The 21,797-nt window shown below is 39.8% G+C and overlaps 1 protein-coding gene across 8 annotated transcripts in view; it reads left to right on the top strand.

Annotated features, from left to right (window-relative positions):
* Nucleotides 1–21,797, top strand: part of ABCC4 (ATP binding cassette subfamily C member 4) — a 219,616-nt gene that overhangs the window by 153,567 nt on the left and 44,252 nt on the right. For all 8 annotated transcript variants that reach the window (XM_036831959.1, XM_036831960.1, XM_036831953.1 and 5 more), the window contains 5 exons: nt 15,554–15,704; nt 17,173–17,292; nt 18,726–18,836; nt 19,835–19,935; nt 20,970–21,161. In XM_036831959.1, the coding sequence (XP_036687854.1) occupies nt 15,554–15,704; nt 17,173–17,292; nt 18,726–18,836; nt 19,835–19,935; nt 20,970–21,161 (675 nt within the window). The remainder of the gene's footprint in view (nt 1–15,553; nt 15,705–17,172; nt 17,293–18,725; nt 18,837–19,834; nt 19,936–20,969; nt 21,162–21,797) is intronic.

Genomic DNA, 21,797 nt, shown 5'->3' with positions numbered 1-21,797 from the left:
GGGCTTATCAGATAAGTTAGCCAGTGGCTGGCAGTGCGCATCTGGCTTATGAAAGTGTTGTTCAGACAGATTTTGTTTGTTTGCTTTTTCAAAAATCATAACAGCTTTGAGTATTAACAATATTTTAAAAACCAAGTCATCTGTCAATCCCGAACATGGTTCTTCACTCATGAAAACTAAATATCTTTATGAAAATAGGGATTGAAATACAAAGTATAAAGGCCATATAAACCTCGTATGTGAGAAATCAATGAGGGAGAATTCTTTGAATAGGACTTTGGCCTTCAAAACATAATGTATTTGAATAAACATAAACAAACAAAACGTGGTCACTTAAAATTCACATTCTTAGGTGTATGACTTGACTTCCTAATGTCACAGCATAAATACCAGCAACATAAATATAGCCTCTCACTTTCTTAAAACGGTGATTGATTTAATTAATAATGGTACCATACATACATAATATTTATGTTTCAGTAGTATTTAAATTTAAAATTTAATTTTATTAAGGATTAAATTAATTCTTAATGATCATTTTAATAATACAGTACATTTGTAATATTTGCTGGGCAGTTGTATTGTTTTGTGAATGTATTTGCAACTAGAAATATAATGGAAAATCTTGAAGTTTCTCTCAAACGAATTATTTCCATTGCATATTTGTGATGTGTGGATTTGTAATTCGTTCAATATTTCTTTTTCCCACAACATGTCTTCATTTTTGGATTGTTTGCAGCAGTCTTTTATCGGGCTTCTATTATGTGCTAGGGATGTGGGGATGAAAAAGGTAAAGCCTTTGTCTTCGTTCATCGGACAGGCGTTCATTTGAGTGTGTCGCGTGTGCTAGGCACCATGCAGGGCTTGGGGATGTGGAGTTGAATGAAATCTAATTCCCGTCTTCCTTGAGGCACACTCTCCTGGGAGAGACAGATCGAAAGTCAGCAAGTACTGTGCTGTGTGGTAAGTTACAACAGGAGTATACTGGATAGGAGACTGGATAAGGCTTTAGTGTGAGACAAATCTGATTTCCACACCCAGATCTTCCTTGACATTTTTGGACCTCCAGGTGGAAGCATGCTGTACTTAATTGGAAGTAGGAGTCTGGTGTTTGAAAGAGAGACCTGGGATGAGTATGGCACCTGTGTATTCTTTACTGAGCAGGTAAAAGCTGAATCTGTGAAAATGGATAAGATTGCCCAGAGAGAGAGTGAAGCATTTCAGGAGCAAAGATCCTTATGGAAACCTTTATATTCAGAGAGAAAGCAGAGAGAGATGGGAAGCAGAGGAGACACACAATGAACAGCAAGGAAGAGAGGAGGAAATAGGTTGGGGAACCTAGGAAGGACAGGCCTGTTCAACGCAAAGGAGAAGGTAAGTCCCTGGAAAGTTGTTGGTTGATTTGGAATCAGGGCGTCTGGTGACCAGAAGAGCAGGTTTCAGATGTGAGGAGGCCCCATTGCAAAGGGCTGAGAATGGAGGAGGCGTGGAGGAAGCTGAAGTGAAGGCAGGCTACTCCTGGAAGGAGTTTGAGTAAAACCAGAGAGAGGCCCATCCGGAATGTAGGGTCTGCGGAGGAGTTGCTGGTTGGGTGTTTAGTTTTGGGGTTGGGGGTGTGTGGTGGGTAATATTTTCCTCTGTCCCTCCTTCCCCTCAACAAACAGGGATTAGCGTTGAGGCCCTGAAGTACAGGGGTGAGTCAGGCAGGAATCCTCCCCTCCAGGCCCCCAAGGGGAGGGAGACACCCAGAGATTCACCCCTTGCCGCCTTTGGAATCCTAACTGTGGCAGCGCCCTGGAGGAAATCCTGGAAGGCTAACTGGGTGTGGGGCTGGAGGTAGTAAGGGAGCCTGGTCCAGGAGGTGGGCGTGGCTTCTAGAAAGCGACCTTTGATCCCAGGTGAGAGGAAACAGCCTCTGTGGATGGTGGGGCAGGAGGGGCTGCTGGAAGCCTCGTCCCAATGGGCAACAGTCTTTTCTGTCTGTCACCGGCTGAGAGTGGTATTGGCAAGGGCCTTGAAGGGGGTTTTTCAGTTCTGGTTTGTTTTAAAGGATGTAGGTAGTGCCAAGTGTGTTCAAACTCATTTTTTTTAAAAAAATTATTTATTTATTTATTTAGACTGCTCCAGATCTTAGTTGTGGCTCGCGGGCTCTTCGCTGCGTCATGCAGGCTCTTAGCTGGGGCATGTGGACTCTTAGTTGCAGCATGCATGCGGGATCTAGTTCCCTGACCAGGGATTGAACCCAGGCCCCCTGCATTGGGAGCACAGAGTCTTACCCACTGGACTACCAGGGAAGTCCCACAAACTCATTTTTGATGATTCTGCTCATCCTTGGGTATATTTGATAAACCTTGAAATACACTTTGATCATTTTCATTTTTATTTTCATTCTAAAGTGTTTATTCCATATACTTTTTCTCATCTAATTCTTTCTCATTCCCTAAAATGAAATCTCAGATAATTCATTTAATATTTTGTAATTATACAAAACACCTGCTTTGTGTTATTTCTTTGTTTCTTCTGTCTTTCCCTTATGAGTACTGTGTTGCATAGATTAACCTGCCCACGATCCTCTAAGATCAGATACCTTTATCATTTTTGCTTCAAATGCCCAAATAATTGCTTATTTCAAGTGTTAAGTTTGCTTTTTCACTGAGATGCAGACTAATATATCATAAAAGGGTGAGACCCTTGAAGGGAAGGGGTCATCGGCTTCCAGGATCCTCTGAGCCTGGCCGTGGAGCACGCCTGACACTGGAGCGGGACTCACACCCTTTCCCACGGTGCAGTTCCATCTTGGAACACACAGCTAAATAGATTTGTTTCGCTTTCTTTGCCAGTGATTTGTTATGAAGGAGCCCAGGCCTAGAGAGTAAAATTGAAATTTCCTAGTCCTTAAATCTAATCTCCCTGCAGTTCCTGGAAAGAAAGTTTACATGCCTGATGGACTGGCTGTTGATCTACTGGTTTGTCTCTCTCTCTCTGTGTGTGTGTGTGTGTGTGTGTGTGTGTGTGTGTGTGTGTGTGTTTGCGTTTGCACATCTTTAGCCCATTCTCAAATGGACCCTCTCAATGCTTCAGTTTTTAAGGGACCAGAAAAAGTCTCTCTTCCACATTAATGAAGCTTTTCTTGACCACTCTATTCTGCAATAAAATAATGTCCATCCCTTCCAGAAAAGAAGAGACCCTGTAACAGGAGGCTGATTGCCTCTAGATGGGACGGCAGATTCAGCAACTGCTCTTTTTCGGTTAATCCATTTCTTCATTTTCACCTCCTCCTGCATCACATCATCTCTCCATTTCCTCTGTAACATATGCTTCCGGTGTCTGCCTCCGGGGTGCCTACACTCTCTGCTCCAGTCCTCAACCTCGTTATGTTTCTTCTAAATCCGTTGTGACTCTTCCTAAACTTGTTCATGCTACTTGCCCTTGTTGTGTCATCTTAACTGTAAATCTCTGGATTCCAAATGGAAGAGTTGTTTGTCTGGCAAGTTGGATACTTTGGAAGGAATTAATAAAGGCGTCACTTAAATAAAAAAGGTGTCGATGAGACAACAGATGAGTGGGGGGGAGGGATGAATTGGAGAAATATAGGAGAATTCTGTGCTGAGAGTTTCAGAAGTGTTTTAGAAATTGTAGATGATGCATTACAGATGTGATTTATACAAGAGGAACTCTTGACATGATACCTGTTTGTGCTGTTAAATTATACCAGAACATTAAGATTTTGTATTATTCTAGAGTTGACTAACTATTCAGATTGTAGCAGTTAAGGGGGCATCTTCTGTAACGCTGCCTGGAGAGACTGGGGATGGCTTCCCGTTGATTCCTGAACCTCATGTAGAGATGCAGGATGCAGAAGTGGCAGGGAGCCCAGGAGAGTGTAGGATGTAGGCGGGGGCCAGCATACTGTAGATAGCTGGATTGTGAAGCTTGGGGGTCAGTCATCGAAGGAGATAAAGATGGAGGGGCCCAGTGGGACAGATCACAGGGTAACTTGTGTCTCAAGCACAGGAATTTGGTTTGGAGTGTTGGATGGAAGGCTACAGAGAGGAAGAAGAGACCACCAGAAGGACAGGGTTTTGCCAACACAGGGAAGACAGGACGAGGCACTGGCTCGTCCACGTTTATCTTTGGAACATCCAAGTCGCAATGCCTTGTGTTTCTAATGAAGACCCTGGATTCTTAATAGGGGTTCCACACTGCAGGACAGTCCATCCCCTCAGGTGATGGCATTATTATCCCCATATCCTAACAGGGGAATTACAAGTTTGTACACCATTAGTTTGACTCTTACAGTTACCAGATATGTTGCCTGTCCAGTTGAATTATAGTTATTGGCCAAATTGGAGCTGCTCATCACTCCAAAGCAAGAAGGAAGTCAACTTTAAAAAAAGCCAATTGATGTGGTATATTTAATGTGATTCTACCTGAGGATGTAAGAGCCCTGAAAATGGTTTTTTTCCAGTGTTCTTTGTTCTCTAGGAAAAACTTGATGTTTTAGTGGTGTGATTGTGCTACTGTATTATATACTGATTATATGTTAAGGGATAATCGTCTGTGATGTCAGTAGCTTTAAGGAGTGCTGAAGTGGGGAGCCCCGTAGTCTCCCTTTCCAAGCTTGAATCCTAGCTCTCTCCCTCTCTCCCACAAAGCTACACTTTCCTTCTCTGTAAAATAGAGAAAATATTACCAACTTCATAAAGTTTGTTGGGAAGACATAATGAAGTCAATAAAATTCTAACTACATGTTAAGTGCTAAATAATGGCTAGTTATTTTTGAAATAACACATATATTTTTAATTAGGAAAAATAGTCCAATAACAGCATTATGTTACAATAAAGTAATTGTTACAGACAGTTTCCAGGTCCATCTATATCACCACATGAGTGTGTGCCACAAAGATTCTCGGTTTGTAATCCTGAAGAATTTAATGGACACTTTCAAATGTAGACTTACAGGGGGAGAAAAAGTTGTTTTCTAAATAGACCATTGAGTACTAAATATCTCCATACAATTTCGGAAACTTCAAGATCCCTGATAACATTGAGTAAGGAGTCAGAATTATTCCAGAATTCTTTCCATTAAAATGTCCACTTTCAAGACGTCTTCCAATAGAAAAATGAGTGAGCGACCATGACCAGTAAGATTCGGAAGGTTGGATTTAGGCATATTAATTAATAAAATTTGGGAACTGCTGTGAGCATGCAAACTTGCACACAGCAAAATGCTGTAATTTATTGAGGAAAACTGAATTGCAAAACCTTTGCTCCTCACACACCCCTAATCCACCCAAAAACAAAACACAGCAGCTTGGCTGAGCTTAAATAACTGACTTTTCATATCCTTTCATGGACACAAAGGGCTAATCCTGAGGCTACTTGAGCCACCAATGCTGGCAGTGGTGGGGACCACCATGGAACGTGTCATTCCCTCCTCACCACACACAAAACACATTGACTGAAGCTTTATGAAGTGAAAATGCCCAAGAAAAAGAAAATGTGAAGGAGGTGTTCTCAGTCATTTCTTTCCAGAGGGGGGAGCGCAAAAGAACAAGCTGCTGCATCTGGATATTGAGAACAAAGCAAGCCTGAGACCAGGGCATAATAGGGTTGGGTCACTTGCTTTTATAGAAGCAAAGAGTGGAACTGCCTTTGCTTGTCTCAGTACCACTGACCCTTGCATTTCATTGTGTAGAGATGTCAGGGAAAGTGTGTAGAAAGCATTCCAGCCTCTTTCACTGAACAATGACTTTGTCATTTTGAGATTTCTGTGGTGTGTTGACCCTTTCCCCACCCCCTCCCTCAAATCCCCATTGGACAAAAGAGATAGTTAGGCTGCCTTGCCCTGTTTGAAAGATCTCTGTTTTTCGGACTCTTTAAAAGTAAACTCATCCATTTTAACTGAATCACAGCATTTTCCCGCTTTTAAAATCAACAGAAGCGTTTTAGTTTGGAATTTGCAGGGATGGGATACTCCCTGAAAACGCTAGTCCCAGAGATAAAGATTCATGCACACTGCCAAGTGAAAGTGGGTTTCCTTTTTAATAGAAAGGAGAATTGATGATATTGGTTACTGGAAATATTTACAAACACTTGACCCTCGGGTTTCAGAGATTAAGGTGATATGCTTCACACAAGCCCACTCATATGCTCCGTTTACCTTTCTTTTTAATGAAAGATCAGACGGCGGGTGGGTTTTTCCAGCTTGATAGTTAGCACGCTTAGAAATCAGCAGTGCCAGCATCAGCCTGGTGACAGTTAATCAGCGGGGACCTTCCTAGGCTGGCAACCAAGTGTTCCATTTTGTCTGTCCCAGCATGTGTGGTCCAATGATAACGTTTATAGTTTAACCAGAAGCTAATTAAGACCTAAAGAAAAAAAAAATAAGGACCCCATTTTTATCAAGCCTTGCGGTGGTATTCAGAGCATAGAACTTTACATTGTAGCATAATTGGACGATGTCCATTACAAAACTATAGTGGCCCTTCACAGTGCTTTCTCTCCCTGCCATCTTGTATCTTTAGGAATGATCAAATGGACTGTTGTTCCTAGGGAGAGGAAAATGGCAAAACATTTGCTCATGTTGAGCACCTTTAGAGTCTCTATATGCTCTTCTTGAGTATATTTCTTCAATTCTATCTACCAATGTATTTTCTTGATAAAATTAAGAAGAACGGGTGAGCTGGAGAACTTCCTTCATTTTCATGAAAACCTCGTCCTTGCTATTTTATGCATGGATATATGTCTTCAATCTGATGTGGAGCGTGATTAATTATAATCTATTTGTCTTGTGGTTGCTCTCTGCTTGTGAGTTTTGTTTCTTGCAACTCTTTCTCTGGGTCTTTTGATTTAGTTTTCCCTGATTGTTATCTGCATCCAGTTAGGAAGCAGATAGGGCAGCTCTAGCATTGAAGCTAAGGGCAGCGTCCTGTAGGAGATATGTCACATGGGGCTCAGGCACCCCGCTGGTTACCGTTATCTCCCACATGTGTCCCCCAGCCTGCCTTTCCCAGTGCACCCAAGGTAATCAACACATGAAATTATGATTGTGTATTTTACACATTGCCAACACCTGCCTGAGCATAACCGAAGGTACGGGAATTGGATTCTGGTGTCATCATGGCTGTCGTTGCTGTGTTTTTCTTTTTCTTCTTGTTGTTGTTTGTCTTTTGGTTTTGTTTTGTTTTGTGTGATTTGGCTGCTCTGTGGGGCTTGCAGCATCTTAGTTCCCGCACCAGGGATCGAACCCATACCCAAGCAGTGAAAGCACCGAGTCCTAACCACTGGACCGTCTTTTAATCTGTTTTTTAAAACGTATTTATTGATTTTTTGAGGTATAGTTTACGTACGATGAAACAAGCAAGTTTTCATTTTTTTGGTTAATGAGTTTTGATAATTGTTTACATCCCTTTGATTACCACAAAAAACAAAATGTAGAGCATTCCCGTGACCTCAGAAAGTCTCTCTTGCCCCTCTGCAGTCAGTTTCCCCACCCCCGCAGTTATCCGAGATTTCTGTCGACATAAATCCGTTTTCCTGTTCTTGGGCTCCATATATAAATGGAATCAACATAGTACAGGTTTTGCTGTGATGCCTTGTTTTGCTTAACGTGTTTTCAAGATTTTCAAGATCCATCCATATTGCTCCTTGTTTCAGTGGTTGTTTTCTTTCTTTTTCCTTTCTGAGTCATTCCATTATATGAAGATACCACAATTTATTTATCCTTTCTCCAGTTGATGGATATTTGTGTTGTTCATAGCTTTTAGCAGTGAACCTTCTTGGAGAAGTGTTTATACGGACACAAGTTATCATTCTTCTCAGCTCTATTTTAGAGGAATGATACAAGCTCCATGTACAAGTGGAATTGTTGGGTCATAAGGTAGGCATTTGTTAACTTTAAAAAAAATTACCATAAAGTTTTTCAAGATAGTTGCACCATTTTACACACCCACCAGCAATATATGGGAGTTCTGGTTGTTCCACACCTTAGCAATTTTTGCAGCACTTAGTATTATCAGTCTTTGTGATTCAAGTCTTTCTGTGCATGACTACTCTCATTGTGGTGTCAATTTGCATTTTCCTGATGATTAATGATATTGAGCTCTTTTTCATGCATGCTTACTGACTATTTTTTCCAGTTATTCTAGCCACATTTGTTTAAAAGACTTTAATGGATTGAATTGGCACCTTGATTAAAAATCATCTGACTGTATGTGAGCAAGTCTGAGTTTGTATACTTTATTTTGTTCGATTGATCTGTTTATCCTTGTACCAGTACTGCAGTCTTAGTTACTGTTCGTTTTAGTAAGACTTGAAATCCTCTGGTTTAAGTCCTCTAACTTTGTACTTCTTCCTTAAGATTGTTTTGATCATTCTAGATCTTTTCTGTATAAATTTTAGAAGCCTTTTAATTTGTTTTCAATGAAAGCCTGCTGGAATTTTGATTAATATTTTCTTTTAGCTATAGATCCATTTGAGGAGTGTCTGAGTTTAACACTATTGACTCTGTCAATTATGTCTGTGGTACATCTCTACTTATTTAGGTCATGTTGAATTTTAGAAGTGTTTTGTAGTTGTTACAGAAATCTTATAATCTTTTGGTTAAATTCATTCCTGAATATTTGGTGTCTTTTGATTGTATTTATGGGATTGTTTTTAATATCACTTTCCAATTGCTTGTTGCTGATCTATAGAAATACAGTTGATTTATTTGTGAATCCACTTTGCATTTCCTGGACGTGGTTTTTCTTTTTTAATCTTGTAGAATTTTCTATATCCACAATCATGTTAGCTGTGAATATTAACAATTTTACTTCTTCATTTCCAATATTTGTTAGTTTTATTTCCTTGCTGTGGCTAGAGGTTTGAGTACAATGTTGAAAAAAGGTGATAATACATTCTTGTACTCTTAAGATAAAATCTTTTAATATTTTTCCATCAAGAATGATGTTAACTGCAATTTTTTAGGTAGATTGAATGTTTCCTTTAATTCCTAAATTCCTGAGAATTTTACTGTTTTTAAAATCAAGAATAGGTGTTAAAATTTGACCAATGTTTTTCTACATTTCTTCAGATAATTATATTATTCACCATTAATCTTTTAATGTGGTATATTATACCGATTGATATTTGCAGGTTAAATTAACCTTATATTCCTAGAATAAACTCCACTTGGTCCTAATGTGTACCATATATATTTTTTTTACGTATCATTGTATGCAATTTGTTAATGTTTTGTCAAGAATATTTGTATCTGTTGTTCATGAGGCATTTTGGTTCATAATTTGCTTTTCTTTAAATGTTTTGCCAGGTTTTGGTATCAGAGTTATGCAGTCCTCATAAAAAGACATGGGAAATGGATATTTTTGTTATGGTCTTTTTTTTTTTAGCTGCACCTTGCAGCTTGTGGGATCTCAGTTCCCCGACCAGGGATTGAGCCCAGGCCAGGGCAGTGAAAGCCCGGAATCCTAACCATTAGGCCACCAGGGCACTCATTCCCATGGTCAGTTTTTTTTTTTTTTTTAATTTATTTATTTATTTATGGCTGTGTTGGGTCTTCGTTTCTGTGCCCCATGGTCAGTTTTATGTGTCAATTTGACCAGGCTGTATTCCAGTTATTCAGTCAAAAAGTAGTCTAGGTGTTACTGTGCAGATATTTTATAAATACGATTAAAGTGCATAATCAGTTGACTTTAAGTAAGGAATGCTATCTTAGATAGTCTTGGTGGGCCTGATTCAGTCTGTTGAAAGGACTTAAGAGTTAAGGCTTCCCTGAATAGAAAGAAGTTCTGCCTGTGGATAACAGCATTGGCTCCTGCCCAAGAGTTCCAGCCTATCGTTTGTGACAGCTGGCCCTGTGGATTTCTGACTCGCCTAACCAAGTTTGATTGTGAAATACTACTTTTTTTATGTTGTTAGATTAAGTTTATTGGTATGTTGTTTAGTGTTCCTAAGACAGTTTGGATTGTAATTTTTTTTCTTTTAATGTGTTTGCGTGGTTTTTATATCATGATAATGCTGGAGTCAAATTCCCTGGAAGAATTTGGTAAAACTTTTTTCACAATCTACTTGTGAAGCCCTATAGACCTAAAGTCTTTTTTTGGTGGGAAATTTTCATATTATGGAGTCAGATTCTTAAATTGATATGGACGTATTCAGATTTTCTGTTTCATATTATGTCAGTCTTTGTATGTGGCTTTTCAAGAAATTTGTTGTTTGCATTGTATTTTTAAGTTTATGAGCACAATGCTCATTATGTCCCGTTTTTAGTGCCTGTGATATCTCTTGTGTTATTCTCTTTTAATTCACGTTAATGGTAATCACCCCCCCCCCCTTTTTTTTTAAATACTTCCTTGGTGCTTTCAAAGAACCAAGCTTTGGGTTTATTAATTTTTCTCCTTAGAAGGTAGTTTTGTATTTCATTAGTGTCTGCTTTTTACTTTCCATTCTTTTACATAATTTTGTGTAATATGCTGTTCTTTTATTTTAAGATGGATTTTAAGACCCTTGAGTTTTATACTTTCTTTTTGTTTTTTTAAATAAGACTTTTTTTTTTGTTACAGCAGTTTTTAGTTTACAGTGAAATTAAGAGGAAGATTCAGAGATTTCCCATGTATTCTCTGTGGCCTTTAAAAAAATGTTTAAAGTTATAAATTTACCTCTAAGCACCTTAGTTGCAGCCTTCAAATTTTAATATTTGTAGATATTCATTTTCTTTTATGCCAAAATTCTTTGTAATTTTATTGTAATTTTGAATTAGATGATACCCTGAAATGTATTATTGAACTTCCAAATATTTAGTGATATACTAGTTACCTTTTTGTTATTGATTTCTTGTTAAATCCGCTTAGGTCAGAATATATTCTGTACAATTTCTGTCCCTTGAAGTTTGTTGATACTTGCTTTATAGTATAGGATATATGCAATTGAAAAGAATGTCTTACGTAATCACTGACTGCTGTGTTGTATAGTTCCTAATTAGGTCAAATATATTAATGACATTTTAAAAATCTTTTATATCTCTGTTGATTTTTATCTGCTTTTTCTATCAGTCTTTGAGATGGGTGGGTTTCAATCTCCCACTATGGGTATGGCATTGTCTATTTCTACTGAGTTCTGTCAGATTTTGCTTCATACATTATTGAGCTGTGTTATTAGGATTATGTAAGTTTGGATTTTTTAAAATATCTTTTAGATAAAATTGACCCTTTATTCTTATGAAATGTTTTCCTTTATTTCTAGGAATCCTTCCTAACTTCATGTTAGATAGATATTCCAGCTTTCTTTTGGTTAGTTTTTACATGGGGTACCTTGTTCAACATTTTATTTCCACTTTTATTTGGTGTTATTGCTAAGCTGTGCTTTTCAAACATAGGAAATAGATGGACTGTAGTCTTGAATTTCATAATAAGCTCAAACACTGAAAAAGGTTAGTAAAGAAGCTATTGATCATTGAGATTTGCTGAACACAAAGGAAGGGAGAAGTGCACTCTGTTTCCCTAATCATTTCTCTTGTGTTGGTTAAGAAACTGTAAACCAAACCCCACCATGCACTCTTTAGTGGAGTTAACTGTGACTCAGGATTAAGGGCCACCTGAAGGATTACACAGGTTCCACAGCTAGTGTGGATCTGAAAAGATCTAAGGCAGTCAACTGAGGGATGAAAAGCATGATTAGTGAATCCTAAGGAAAGGACAGGTTTAGAAAAGCTTTATTAATATTAGAGTGTGTATGGATCTCATCATAGAGATAAGACACACCACTTTTTATCATTTTCTTATATAAAAGAGTTAATTGGGTTGGGTGAGGTCAAAAGAAATGTGATAAAGGAGGGGTCTGGAACCAGAGCTGATCTGTAGACTCCCTTAGACATGCAAGGTACCATATCGCCTTACACCTGCAGACTCAATATTAACTCTAGGGTTAGTATTAAGTTTAGGAGCTTGCACTGAAGAGCTTTCCCTATTTTTCCCTTTGCTTCTATTTATCCTGTGATTGAAGGGTAAGGAGTATTGCTTCATAAAAATTACATTATATTGTTTTGTATTTTTTAAAAATATTTATTTATGTATTTATTTGGCTGTGTCAACTCTTCGTTGCAGCACGTGGGCTCTTCGTTGCTGCAGGTGGGCTTCTCTTTAGTCGTGGTGCCCAGGCTCCAGAGCTCGCGGGCTTAGTTGCCCCACGGCATGTGAGATCTTAGGTCCCAGACAAGGGGTCGAACCCACATCTCTCGCCTTGGAAGGTAGATTCTTAACCCCTGGACCACCAGGGAGGTCCCAGAAATTACATTTTATTTCTTAATACTTAGAGAGCTTCGTGTAGGCGTTCAGGATTTTACTGCCTCTACAAGAATCTTGTGTTAGCTAGCAGCACAATGGATGAGATAGTCATTTCATTGAAAGGCTTTTTTCTAAATCTCATATGTTTCCAGAATAAACAGGTAGAAGAATCTTTCCTACACCCACATCAATAAACAGCTTACTGATTAAAAACTGGGCATTATTTTTTTATCTCCCTAAATCAGAAGAAAATCTTGCTGTATTTTCTTGCCAAGAAGTGAATCTTGCTTTGTTTATTGCACTTGAGTCATATCTTCTGCAAAAATCAGTAATAGTTTAAGGCATTCTGGACGATTTGTACTTACACAACTTGGAATATAATTCTTAAGAGTCTGACTGACAGCAAAATTCAAAGATTTGAAATTCTCTTGGGGTGTTAAGAATCTTAATGATCCTGATTTTATTTTTAATCCTGTAAACAGATAATAAAAGTCCTGTCTACTTATTAAGTGATTTTATGATTAAATACATATTTTACATTGTGCCCAATACAAGAGTGAGCGAGAGAGTTCACATAAGAATGGAGTGAGCCAAAAGTATGGATGGCATATTTGTTTGCATAAAGTAAGAAGAATACATTTTTACTGGTGTTTATAGAGAACATGTTCTTTGGCACAAGCTTCACAGAGACTAGCAGGAACAGAATCCCATGGAATTAAGTTTAAAGTAACATGTGGGTAGAGATACCTAGGAATTCCTACAGGACTGTAAGCAATTTGGAATTTAAATGCCAAACAGGCAAACAGGCCCTCATATTTCACACTGTGCTTGTGAAAGGAATATGTTAAAGTCTGCAATATTAGAATATAGTGTTAATTCTAGACTTAGAGACTTCCTGGGGAAACTTTAATCCAAGTGTATATATTGAACTTATAAAATCCTTAGCCTCATGTTTGTGTTCTTGGGGTTTATGTATTTATTAAAATTAAGTTGTGTTGTATTTTATGCTTTCTTATGAAACATTTTAAAAAAATTTAAACAGTAATTATTAAAACATGTTAGTGTGTTCTATGAGCAATCATTTTTAAGACCTTTTAATGATCAGTCTGCTCTGTGAGCTGATCAGGCTCTAATTAGCTAGGAAACTAGAACTGGTCCCTGCATGGGAGAGAATGCAAATAAGTGGGGAAAAATATAAAAGGGGACTATATTTAGATCTTAATTTTTTTATTATGAATTTTATCTGTATATGGGATACTGTATCAGGCAGAAATTAAAAGAACAGGCTTGGGAACAAAATGAGTGAATTCTCTGACTTCGAGCAAACTCCCAAACCTCTCTGAGCTTTGTAAACAGAAAGGATAATCTCTCCTACTCAGATGTGATATGAGAATGAAATCAGTAATGCTTGTGAAATACTAGAGAGGTGGGACCCATGGCAAGCCTCATGAAATGTCATCCATTATTGGTAATTTGGAGGGTACAGTAATAACCACCATTTATTAGGTTGTCAACCAGATCTAGAGAATTGTGGAATTTCTTCAGTATTATGAAAAAATTTGCCATGGGCACTAGCAATACAGCAGTTATCTTAGTTTTCACATTTTTTGAATGGGGAGGTTTTTAAACAAAACCATTAACATTTTCCAGAAGGCATTATTATTATTATTTTTTCCTTTACTGTTTTGCTGTAGTCGATTAACAATTCATTTAGCTTACAGTGTGGTTTGTCAGAAAGAGCTGCTCGCAGGACAGCATCATTTCTGAGGATGAGAGGTGCTCATTAGACCTCCCTTCCACAGGTGGTGGTGACAGTGTCCTCTGCCTGAGTCATCCTGACATCCTAACAAGGCTGCTTTGTTCCACCAAGAAGGCTGACCTAGGGTGGACACAGTTAAATTTCCTGGGATTCACTAGTTTACAAAATGTAGCTTCTGTACTTTCATTGATATCAACTCACCAATTCATGGTGCATGAAAGAGAAAATGTCAAATTGATCTTCTGTTTGGAATATACTTCTTAATCAGGTTTGCTTTGGTGCTTCAGAGGTCTACCATTTTTTCCCCTTAGTCTCCAAGAAATGCTCAGCAATTTCAGAGCAGTAAGTTTCCACTAATAAGAAGCAAAGTTTGAAATAAAAAAAGGATACAGAATAGGAAACATCTCAAAAAATGTTGACTTGCCTCCATTCCCCTAAGGTTATCAATCTTTGGAAGGCCTAGAGTTGGGAAGAAAATACAGACGGGACAGAAATTGTACTAGGGATGAGGTTTATTGTTCATATTATTTTAAAAGTGTGTCTTCAAACAGAATAGACCTCACATTCAAGTTTTCTCTGTGGCCAGAGAAAAACCACAGTCACTTTGTACAGGTGACATCATTACCACACCTAGGAAAAATAGCACCTGCTCCGGTATGTCCTTGGTTAGTACTAAGCTGTTCCAGTCATTAGAATGAACTGTCTAACAGGGTCCAACCTCATGAGATTCTTAAGATTCTTTGGGTCCATAAATCTATTAATACACCATCCCATCTCCCCTGGCTCCTTGAATCTAGAACACAATTAAGGGAGTTAGAATTTATATTTGTTATATATGAACTGGTAGGCACTTTATATACAGTATCTCATTTAATTCCCATCACCATCCTTTTATGCTGTTGGTATATCCCAGTTTTTGCTTAGATTAAGGGTGTTTGTCAGACTTCCCTGGTGGCACAATGGTTAAGAATCCACCTGCCAATGCATGGGACACGGGTCCGAGCCCTGGTCCGGGAAGATCCCACATGCCGCAGAACAACTAAGCCCGTGCGCCACAACTACTGAGCCTGCGCTTTAAAGCCCACCAGCCGCAACTACTGAGCCTGCGAGCCACAACTACTGAAGCCCGAGCACCTAGAGCCCGTGCTCTGCAACAAGAGACGCCACCGCAATGAGAAGCCTGCACACCGCAACGAAGAGTAGCCCCCGCTCGCCGCAACTAGAGAAAGCCCGTGCACAGCAATGAGGACCCAACGCAGCCAAAAATAAATAAATAAACAAACAAATAAATAAATATTTTTTAGAAAAAGTTTTTCACATGGTAAGCGTGCAATAAATATCATGAGCAACACCTGTAATTTTCTTCTTTCTTTGGATGGGAAAGCATTCCTTACCATTCCAACATGTCCTTCGACGAAAGGAGTTTAATCCTAACAAAACACCCATTAAAGGTTATTTTTGAAGAGAATGCTGGATAAAGAGGCCACTGTATCTGTTTTCACTCTTCTAGACATTTCTACAAGTGATTGGTGTGGTGGGTGTGGCGGTTTCGGTGATTCCTTGGATTGCGATACCCCTGGTTCCCCTTGGCATCATTTTCTTTGTTCTCCGGAGATATTTCTTACAGACGTCAAGGGATGTGAAACGCCTTGAATCTACAAGTGAGTACCCGGGGCTCTCAGGTTGGGATGGCAACTCAGGCTGGCTTCCGTTTACGCTGTAATGAACCAGACCCCTGAAATTCTGCAGACTCTGTCTTCTGGAATTTCGCACTAAGTTAACATTAGGTAATTGGATATTATGGCCACTGTGAGTCCGTGTGGCCCTTAAGGCAAATGGAGCTGGTGGCGGGTCAGCTGCAGCTTGGCATTTTAGCACAAGGAGGATGAATGTGAGACCATGAGGACAGGGACTGTCTGTCTTGTTCATGACATACTTCCTAACACAGAGCATCTACTCCATAAATACTTTTCTTAAAAATACAGTATTTCATCATGTTAGAACTAACATCTTCTCTAGGAGATGCACAGGTAACAAAGTGATGTCAGTATTTTCTGCTGATAAAGCACAAGCTATCACTCATCCCAGAAAGGTCACAGGCTCAGAATCTGCCCACAAAAAAAGCAAGTTGCCTCATTCACGGTGGGGAATGAAAACCAAAAGGGGTCCTTCCTGCCCAGCAACCTACAACCCACCTGTTCCCTGAGGTGCAGGAGCCAGACCGTGGTGCTTGTTGCTCAGTGTGCTCTTAGAGAAGATGCCAGGAAACAAATGGCCAGTCATGTGACACGAGGCCCCAAACCGACGCATAGTCACTAAAAAGAGAATGGCCACTGTCAGATTCTAAAAGAGTGATATCAGTGTCACATACCACAGTGGCCTCCAAATGCCTCAAGTATCCTGTAGGGCAGTTATAAAAACATCCATCAGGTTCCCAGAGCGGAAGTCGAAACTATTCAAAGACCCCTTGACTGCATGGGTCCTCTGGGCACAAGGGCCGTGTGATGCCCAGGTGCCCCGTGGCGCACGAAGAGACTCTTGGCATAGGTGTAGGAAAATTCCCAGGATGGAAGGAGATGGCAGACTGTCTGTTCACCTTACTTATCTCGCCTGTGTCCTGTGCCAGCCCTTAAGTTTCTAATCTAAGGTGGAGACAACACACAGATACACAGTTTCATCAAAATTCACACACAATTTCATCAAAATTCAGTGTGGTCAGGGACTCTGACGGAGAATTAAATTTAAAAATGATACTGAATCAAAAATTAGTGAACAGTAATTTCTACCTGGAGGGATGTCAGGGAAGAATTTGGAATGTGGCCCTGTTTGAGGAGGACCTTGACGATTGAGTTAGTATGGAGATTCATTATCTAAATCTAGGTCAGATTTGAATTTGGTCATAGACGGTTTTAAAGAGAACCTTTCATGTCCAGGTCATAAAAGTGAAGCTTAGTGTGAGCAGGAGTTGGAGGGTCACATGGAGGATCCTCTCCAGGAGAGCGGCGTCATCCCTCTTCCCCCAGGCAGCCCTCCAGGAAGCCCTTGGGTGCGCCCTTTGGAAGGCGGTGGATTTCTTTGCATCGAGTCTACCTGACTTTCTCTGTCGTTTGTCTGTCTCTGCTTCCCCAGCTCGGAGCCCAGTATTTTCCCACTTATCATCTTCTCTCCAAGGACTCTGGACCATCCGGGCGTACAATGCCGAAGAGAGGTTTCAGGAACTGTTCGACGCACACCAGGACTTGCATTCAGGTCTGTAAGTTTCTGGAAATGATTTCAAAGGATGGGAGGTGCTGCCTTCTGAGGCTTGAGTCCTTGTCAGGTGGCCTCACTGGCCCACACCTCTCTCTGCCTCCCCACGTCCTCCTCCCCACTCCTTCCTCTCAGCCTCCCCTCTGTGCTCCCCTCTCTTCCCCTGTCACACCCCTGCTTTTCTCCCCTGACTGGCTTGCATTGTCCTTCCATCAAGGTGCCCTGTGGCCTTCTGTCCGTTTAGGGAGGGTGTCAACAGATTTTATTTTTTTAAGCAAAGAGCCACACGGTCTCTGTTGCAACTACTCAGCTTTGCTATTTATTTATTTTAATAATTGAATTGTCAAAAAATTTATTTATTTATTTATTTGTTTGTTTGTTCATTTTTGGCTGCATTGGGTGTTCCTTGCTACACATGGGCTTTCTCCAGTTGCGGTGAGCGAGGGCCACTCTTTGTTGCCGTGGGCAGCCTTCTCATTGTGGTGGCTTCTCTTTTTGTGGAGCACGGGCTCTAGGCACGTGGGCTCAGTAGTTGTGGCGCACGGGCTCAGCTGCTCCGCGGCATGTGGGATCTTCCGGACCAGGGCTCGAACCCATGTTCCCTGCATTGGCAGATGGATTCTTAACTACCGCGCCACCAGGGAATTCCAGCTTTGCTATTTATTACCGCACTAAAGCAGACAAAAATAACACATCAGCAAATGGCTGTGTTCCAGTAAAGCTTTATTTACAAAAGCAGGTTGTGGCCATTCTTGGCCCTCAGGCTGTGATTTACTGACTCTTTTCAGAGCATACAGGGTGGCAGACCTGAAGAAGGAAAATAATTTCTCTCTTATCAGATTTGCCACCCAGAATTTCCTCTAAGTCAGTAAAATCCTGGCCCAACTTGCCAATCTTTATTGTATTTTGAAGATAAAATGGCATTTTGAAAGCCACATGCAGATCCTGTTAGCTGATGGTCGTTTGGATACTGGCTCCTAAGAATAAACATTGTGCAGGGCCCTGTAGTAAGTGCAGAAGGTGCTGGAAACAGAGTGTGAGCTGCGCTGTCTGCCAGCGGAGAACTAGGAACAGTCAGCCCCGTGAGAGGATGAGCCTCACGTTGAGGCCCAGAGCTGTAAGAAACACACCAACGAGACCATTTTTCTGTGTTCGTTATTATGATCGTAATTCTGTTTATAAGCTGTGGGTTGAAGAGTTTAGTACCTTCTTCCCACAAAGCCCCTGGACTGGTATCTATGTATACCATACGTTGTCTTGTGTCAGAGCCCAGCTTTTTGTGATCTTTAGGTTGCTTGAGGATGTAACTTTGCTGTCCTACCTTGTGTAAACATCTTCTGTAGCTCAACAGAGCAAAATGCTCTCCCTCATTAGAAGCAGCCTTCATGATACTTCTGCTTATTCATTATGCTTATTATACTTCACCAATGCAGAGGCTTGGTTCTTGTTTTTGACTACGTCCCGATGGTTCGCTGTGCGTCTGGATGCCATCTGTGCCATCTTTGTCATTGTTGTTGCCTTTGGGTCCCTGATTCTGGCAAAAAGTAAGTACAGATGTGAATAACTATCTGTATTATGATTACGATTTATAGCTTCATTTGCAGTTATTAATTTAAACTCTTGCCTCTTTGTCTAATACCATATACCGTTTGGTTCTAGTGAATTGTATTAAAGTGTTTGCAGCGTGTGGTTTTTCAGTGTGGCCCTTGTAGAGGAGTCATTTGGGTCTTGATGAGGCCTTTAATGAGATGCCTTGATGAGGGCTTTGATCCTTTTCTATTTCTTAAATGGGTTGAAGTCTCTACACCTCTAGCAGCTGACCTTCTGAACATTCCTGATAACGTCTTAGCGTTAGGAGGAGAGAACCAAGTGTGCTATTAAGCTTTTTGTCAAGGCTATGGCATTCAGGCTCCTCGGATCTCTTGGTTGTAGGTGCCTGGTGTACTGAGGTGAGAAATATTCTCTGTAGGAAAGAACAGTATCCCCTGCTGTGTGGGTACCAGATGAGCAGGTCATGGTGTGTGTGGCGTGAATTCACCATCCCTAACTATTCCGCAGTAACAACACTGAATCGTAGTGTTTAATAATGGACCAATGAGAGCAGTATTTTAGATTTAAAAGTACTGGCTCTTAGAACCTATTGACTTTTTTTTCGTGGTTTCCAACTGCAGCTGCGTTGTTGGGCGTACAAAGTGAAATTACATAATGGTCCTTGAAACCATAATGACGAAAGCCTGAATGATGACATGATTCCTCGCCTGTATAATACTGTCAAGTGTATGTCAGTCCTGTCGGGATTAATAAACTTATTTAATAGTTTTCTGAGTTCATAGTTTCTTTTGTTTGTTTGTTTTTTCTTTTTGTTTTTTTTGTTTTTCGTTGTATCATGGTCTCAATCAACAGGTAGTAAAAATATAAGTAATGCTGTTGTTATGTGCAAGTGTTTTAAATATTATAAAGAAGTCTTGGTACAGTGACAGTAGGATCCCAACTCAGGGTTAAGAATGGAACTAAATTATTTCCTTTCTTCTTCCTCATTTAGCTTTGGATGCCGGGCAGGTTGGCCTCGCGCTGTCCTACGCCCTTACGCTCATGGGGATGTTCCAGTGGTGCGTAAGGCAAAGTGCCGAAGTTGAAAATATGGTAACATTTACCTTTTAGTCTTTTCAGGTCTCCTTGTCATTACATCACATAAAGGCAATTCTTATGTAAAAAAAAAAATCTTAAAACTTTTCTTTTTTTTTTTTACATCATAGCTAACAGGGTTTGTTAGATCCTTCCTCCATCTGTTTACAATTTATTTAAAATAAAATATATACATCTTTTTCTCAGTCTTATGTATGCCATGTCAGCAGGTTTTATATTCATCACAAGCTGTCTTCAAATATAATAAATGTCTCTGTAGGAGGGAGGTTCTGAAATCCTGGAGAAGATATAAGCTAGGGTAATTCCTCATTCCTGGTGAAAGGAGAATTTAGTATTTTGAGGTTTATTTGTTTAATTCATTTAATTTAATTATTCCCCACCCTCCCCATTTGAGAACTTTTCCTCGTGTGTGTTGAACACCTGAATTTATTGGTGCCCCTTCTCTCTGAATGTACTATCAAGTTATGGTTGTTTAGAAGGCCTTAGTCAATATGTAAATTCTCTGCTGTTTCGAATATTTTCAATTTCTCCTAAAGGGAGAAAAATGATGAAAATGAAACTTTTCTATTTCGCTCTCTAACAGAGAAGAAAGTAACTAATTATGAAAATGAGGTGTACTGACTATGCAGTTCTATTCATCTACAACAGATGACCCTTCTGTAGCAAAATGCTACTGGTGGGCGTCCATACATACTCTTTTCATTGACAAAATTCTCTGTTTTTTAAAATTCATTTGCGAAAATTGGATCAGTTAAATCATAGTATTCATTTCTCTAGTTCTTTTTGTTTTAATATAATGTTGAAGAAGGTAGCCATAATAAAAGTGTTACAAGACAATGAACAAGTTTACAAATCATCAGTATCTTCATCAAACTACTACTTCTGTCTTTTGGGGTTGTTAAGACCTGAGATAGCCTTCATTATATAAAAGCAGATATAATGATATAAATGCAGAACATCTCATTCACAGTCTTTGAACATCCATAAACAAGACCCTCCATTCCTAACTCATGTGATGTCATATCTTTCAGATGATTTCAGTAGAAAGGGTGATTGAATATACAGATCTGGAAAAAGAAGCATCCTGGGAATACCAGAAACGCCCACCACCGTCCTGGCCCCAGGAAGGAGTGATCGTCTTTGACAATGTGAACTTCTCGTACAGCTTAGATGGGCCTCTGGTATTGAAGCACCTGACAGCACTCATTAAATCAAGAGAAAAGGTTTGTTTTAGCCATTTGCCTCTTTTTTTTTTTTTGCTGTGTGGATGCTGATTAGATCGGTCCCTCAGGCGGGACCAGGGCAAGCTCTTGAAAAAGAGACTAAATGAGAACAGACATGGTGGCAGGAAGCTCCCCGCACCTGCCCCTCCAGCTTCAAGTCCTGATGTACATACACCCCCTGCACTCGGGTCGTGTGTAGATTCTCCCATTGTATCATGTCCTCCCTGCTTCCTGTGCACACGCTGCCCCTCGACCTCAGAGACCCTTCCCTTCTGTCATGTGGCTGGTGAAAGTCTCCTCATTTTCTGAGTCAACTCTCATTCATCTGCTTCTCTGAGACCCTCTGTTCTTCCTCAGCGTCTTTTACATAATGAAAGTAACAGATGAATGGGTAAACAAATGTGCTATATCCTTAACAATGAAATATTATTCAGCCTTAAAAAGGAGTAGAATTCCAATCTATGGATAAACCTTGAGGGCATCAGGTTAAATGAAATAAGTTAGACATAAAGAGAACAAATACTGTATGATTCCACTTATATGAGGTTCCTAGAGTAGTCAGATCCATGAAGGCAGAAAGTAGGATGGTGGTCACCAGAGACTGGGTAAGGGGAATTGGGTGTTGTTGTTTAATGG

This window comes from Balaenoptera musculus, chromosome 18 (assembly GCF_009873245.2).
Source record: "Balaenoptera musculus isolate JJ_BM4_2016_0621 chromosome 18, mBalMus1.pri.v3, whole genome shotgun sequence".
NCBI classification, from domain to species: domain Eukaryota; kingdom Metazoa; phylum Chordata; class Mammalia; order Artiodactyla; family Balaenopteridae; genus Balaenoptera; species Balaenoptera musculus.
The sequence above is the reverse complement of the archived record's forward strand: the minus strand, read 5'-3'. Positions and strand labels throughout refer to the sequence as shown.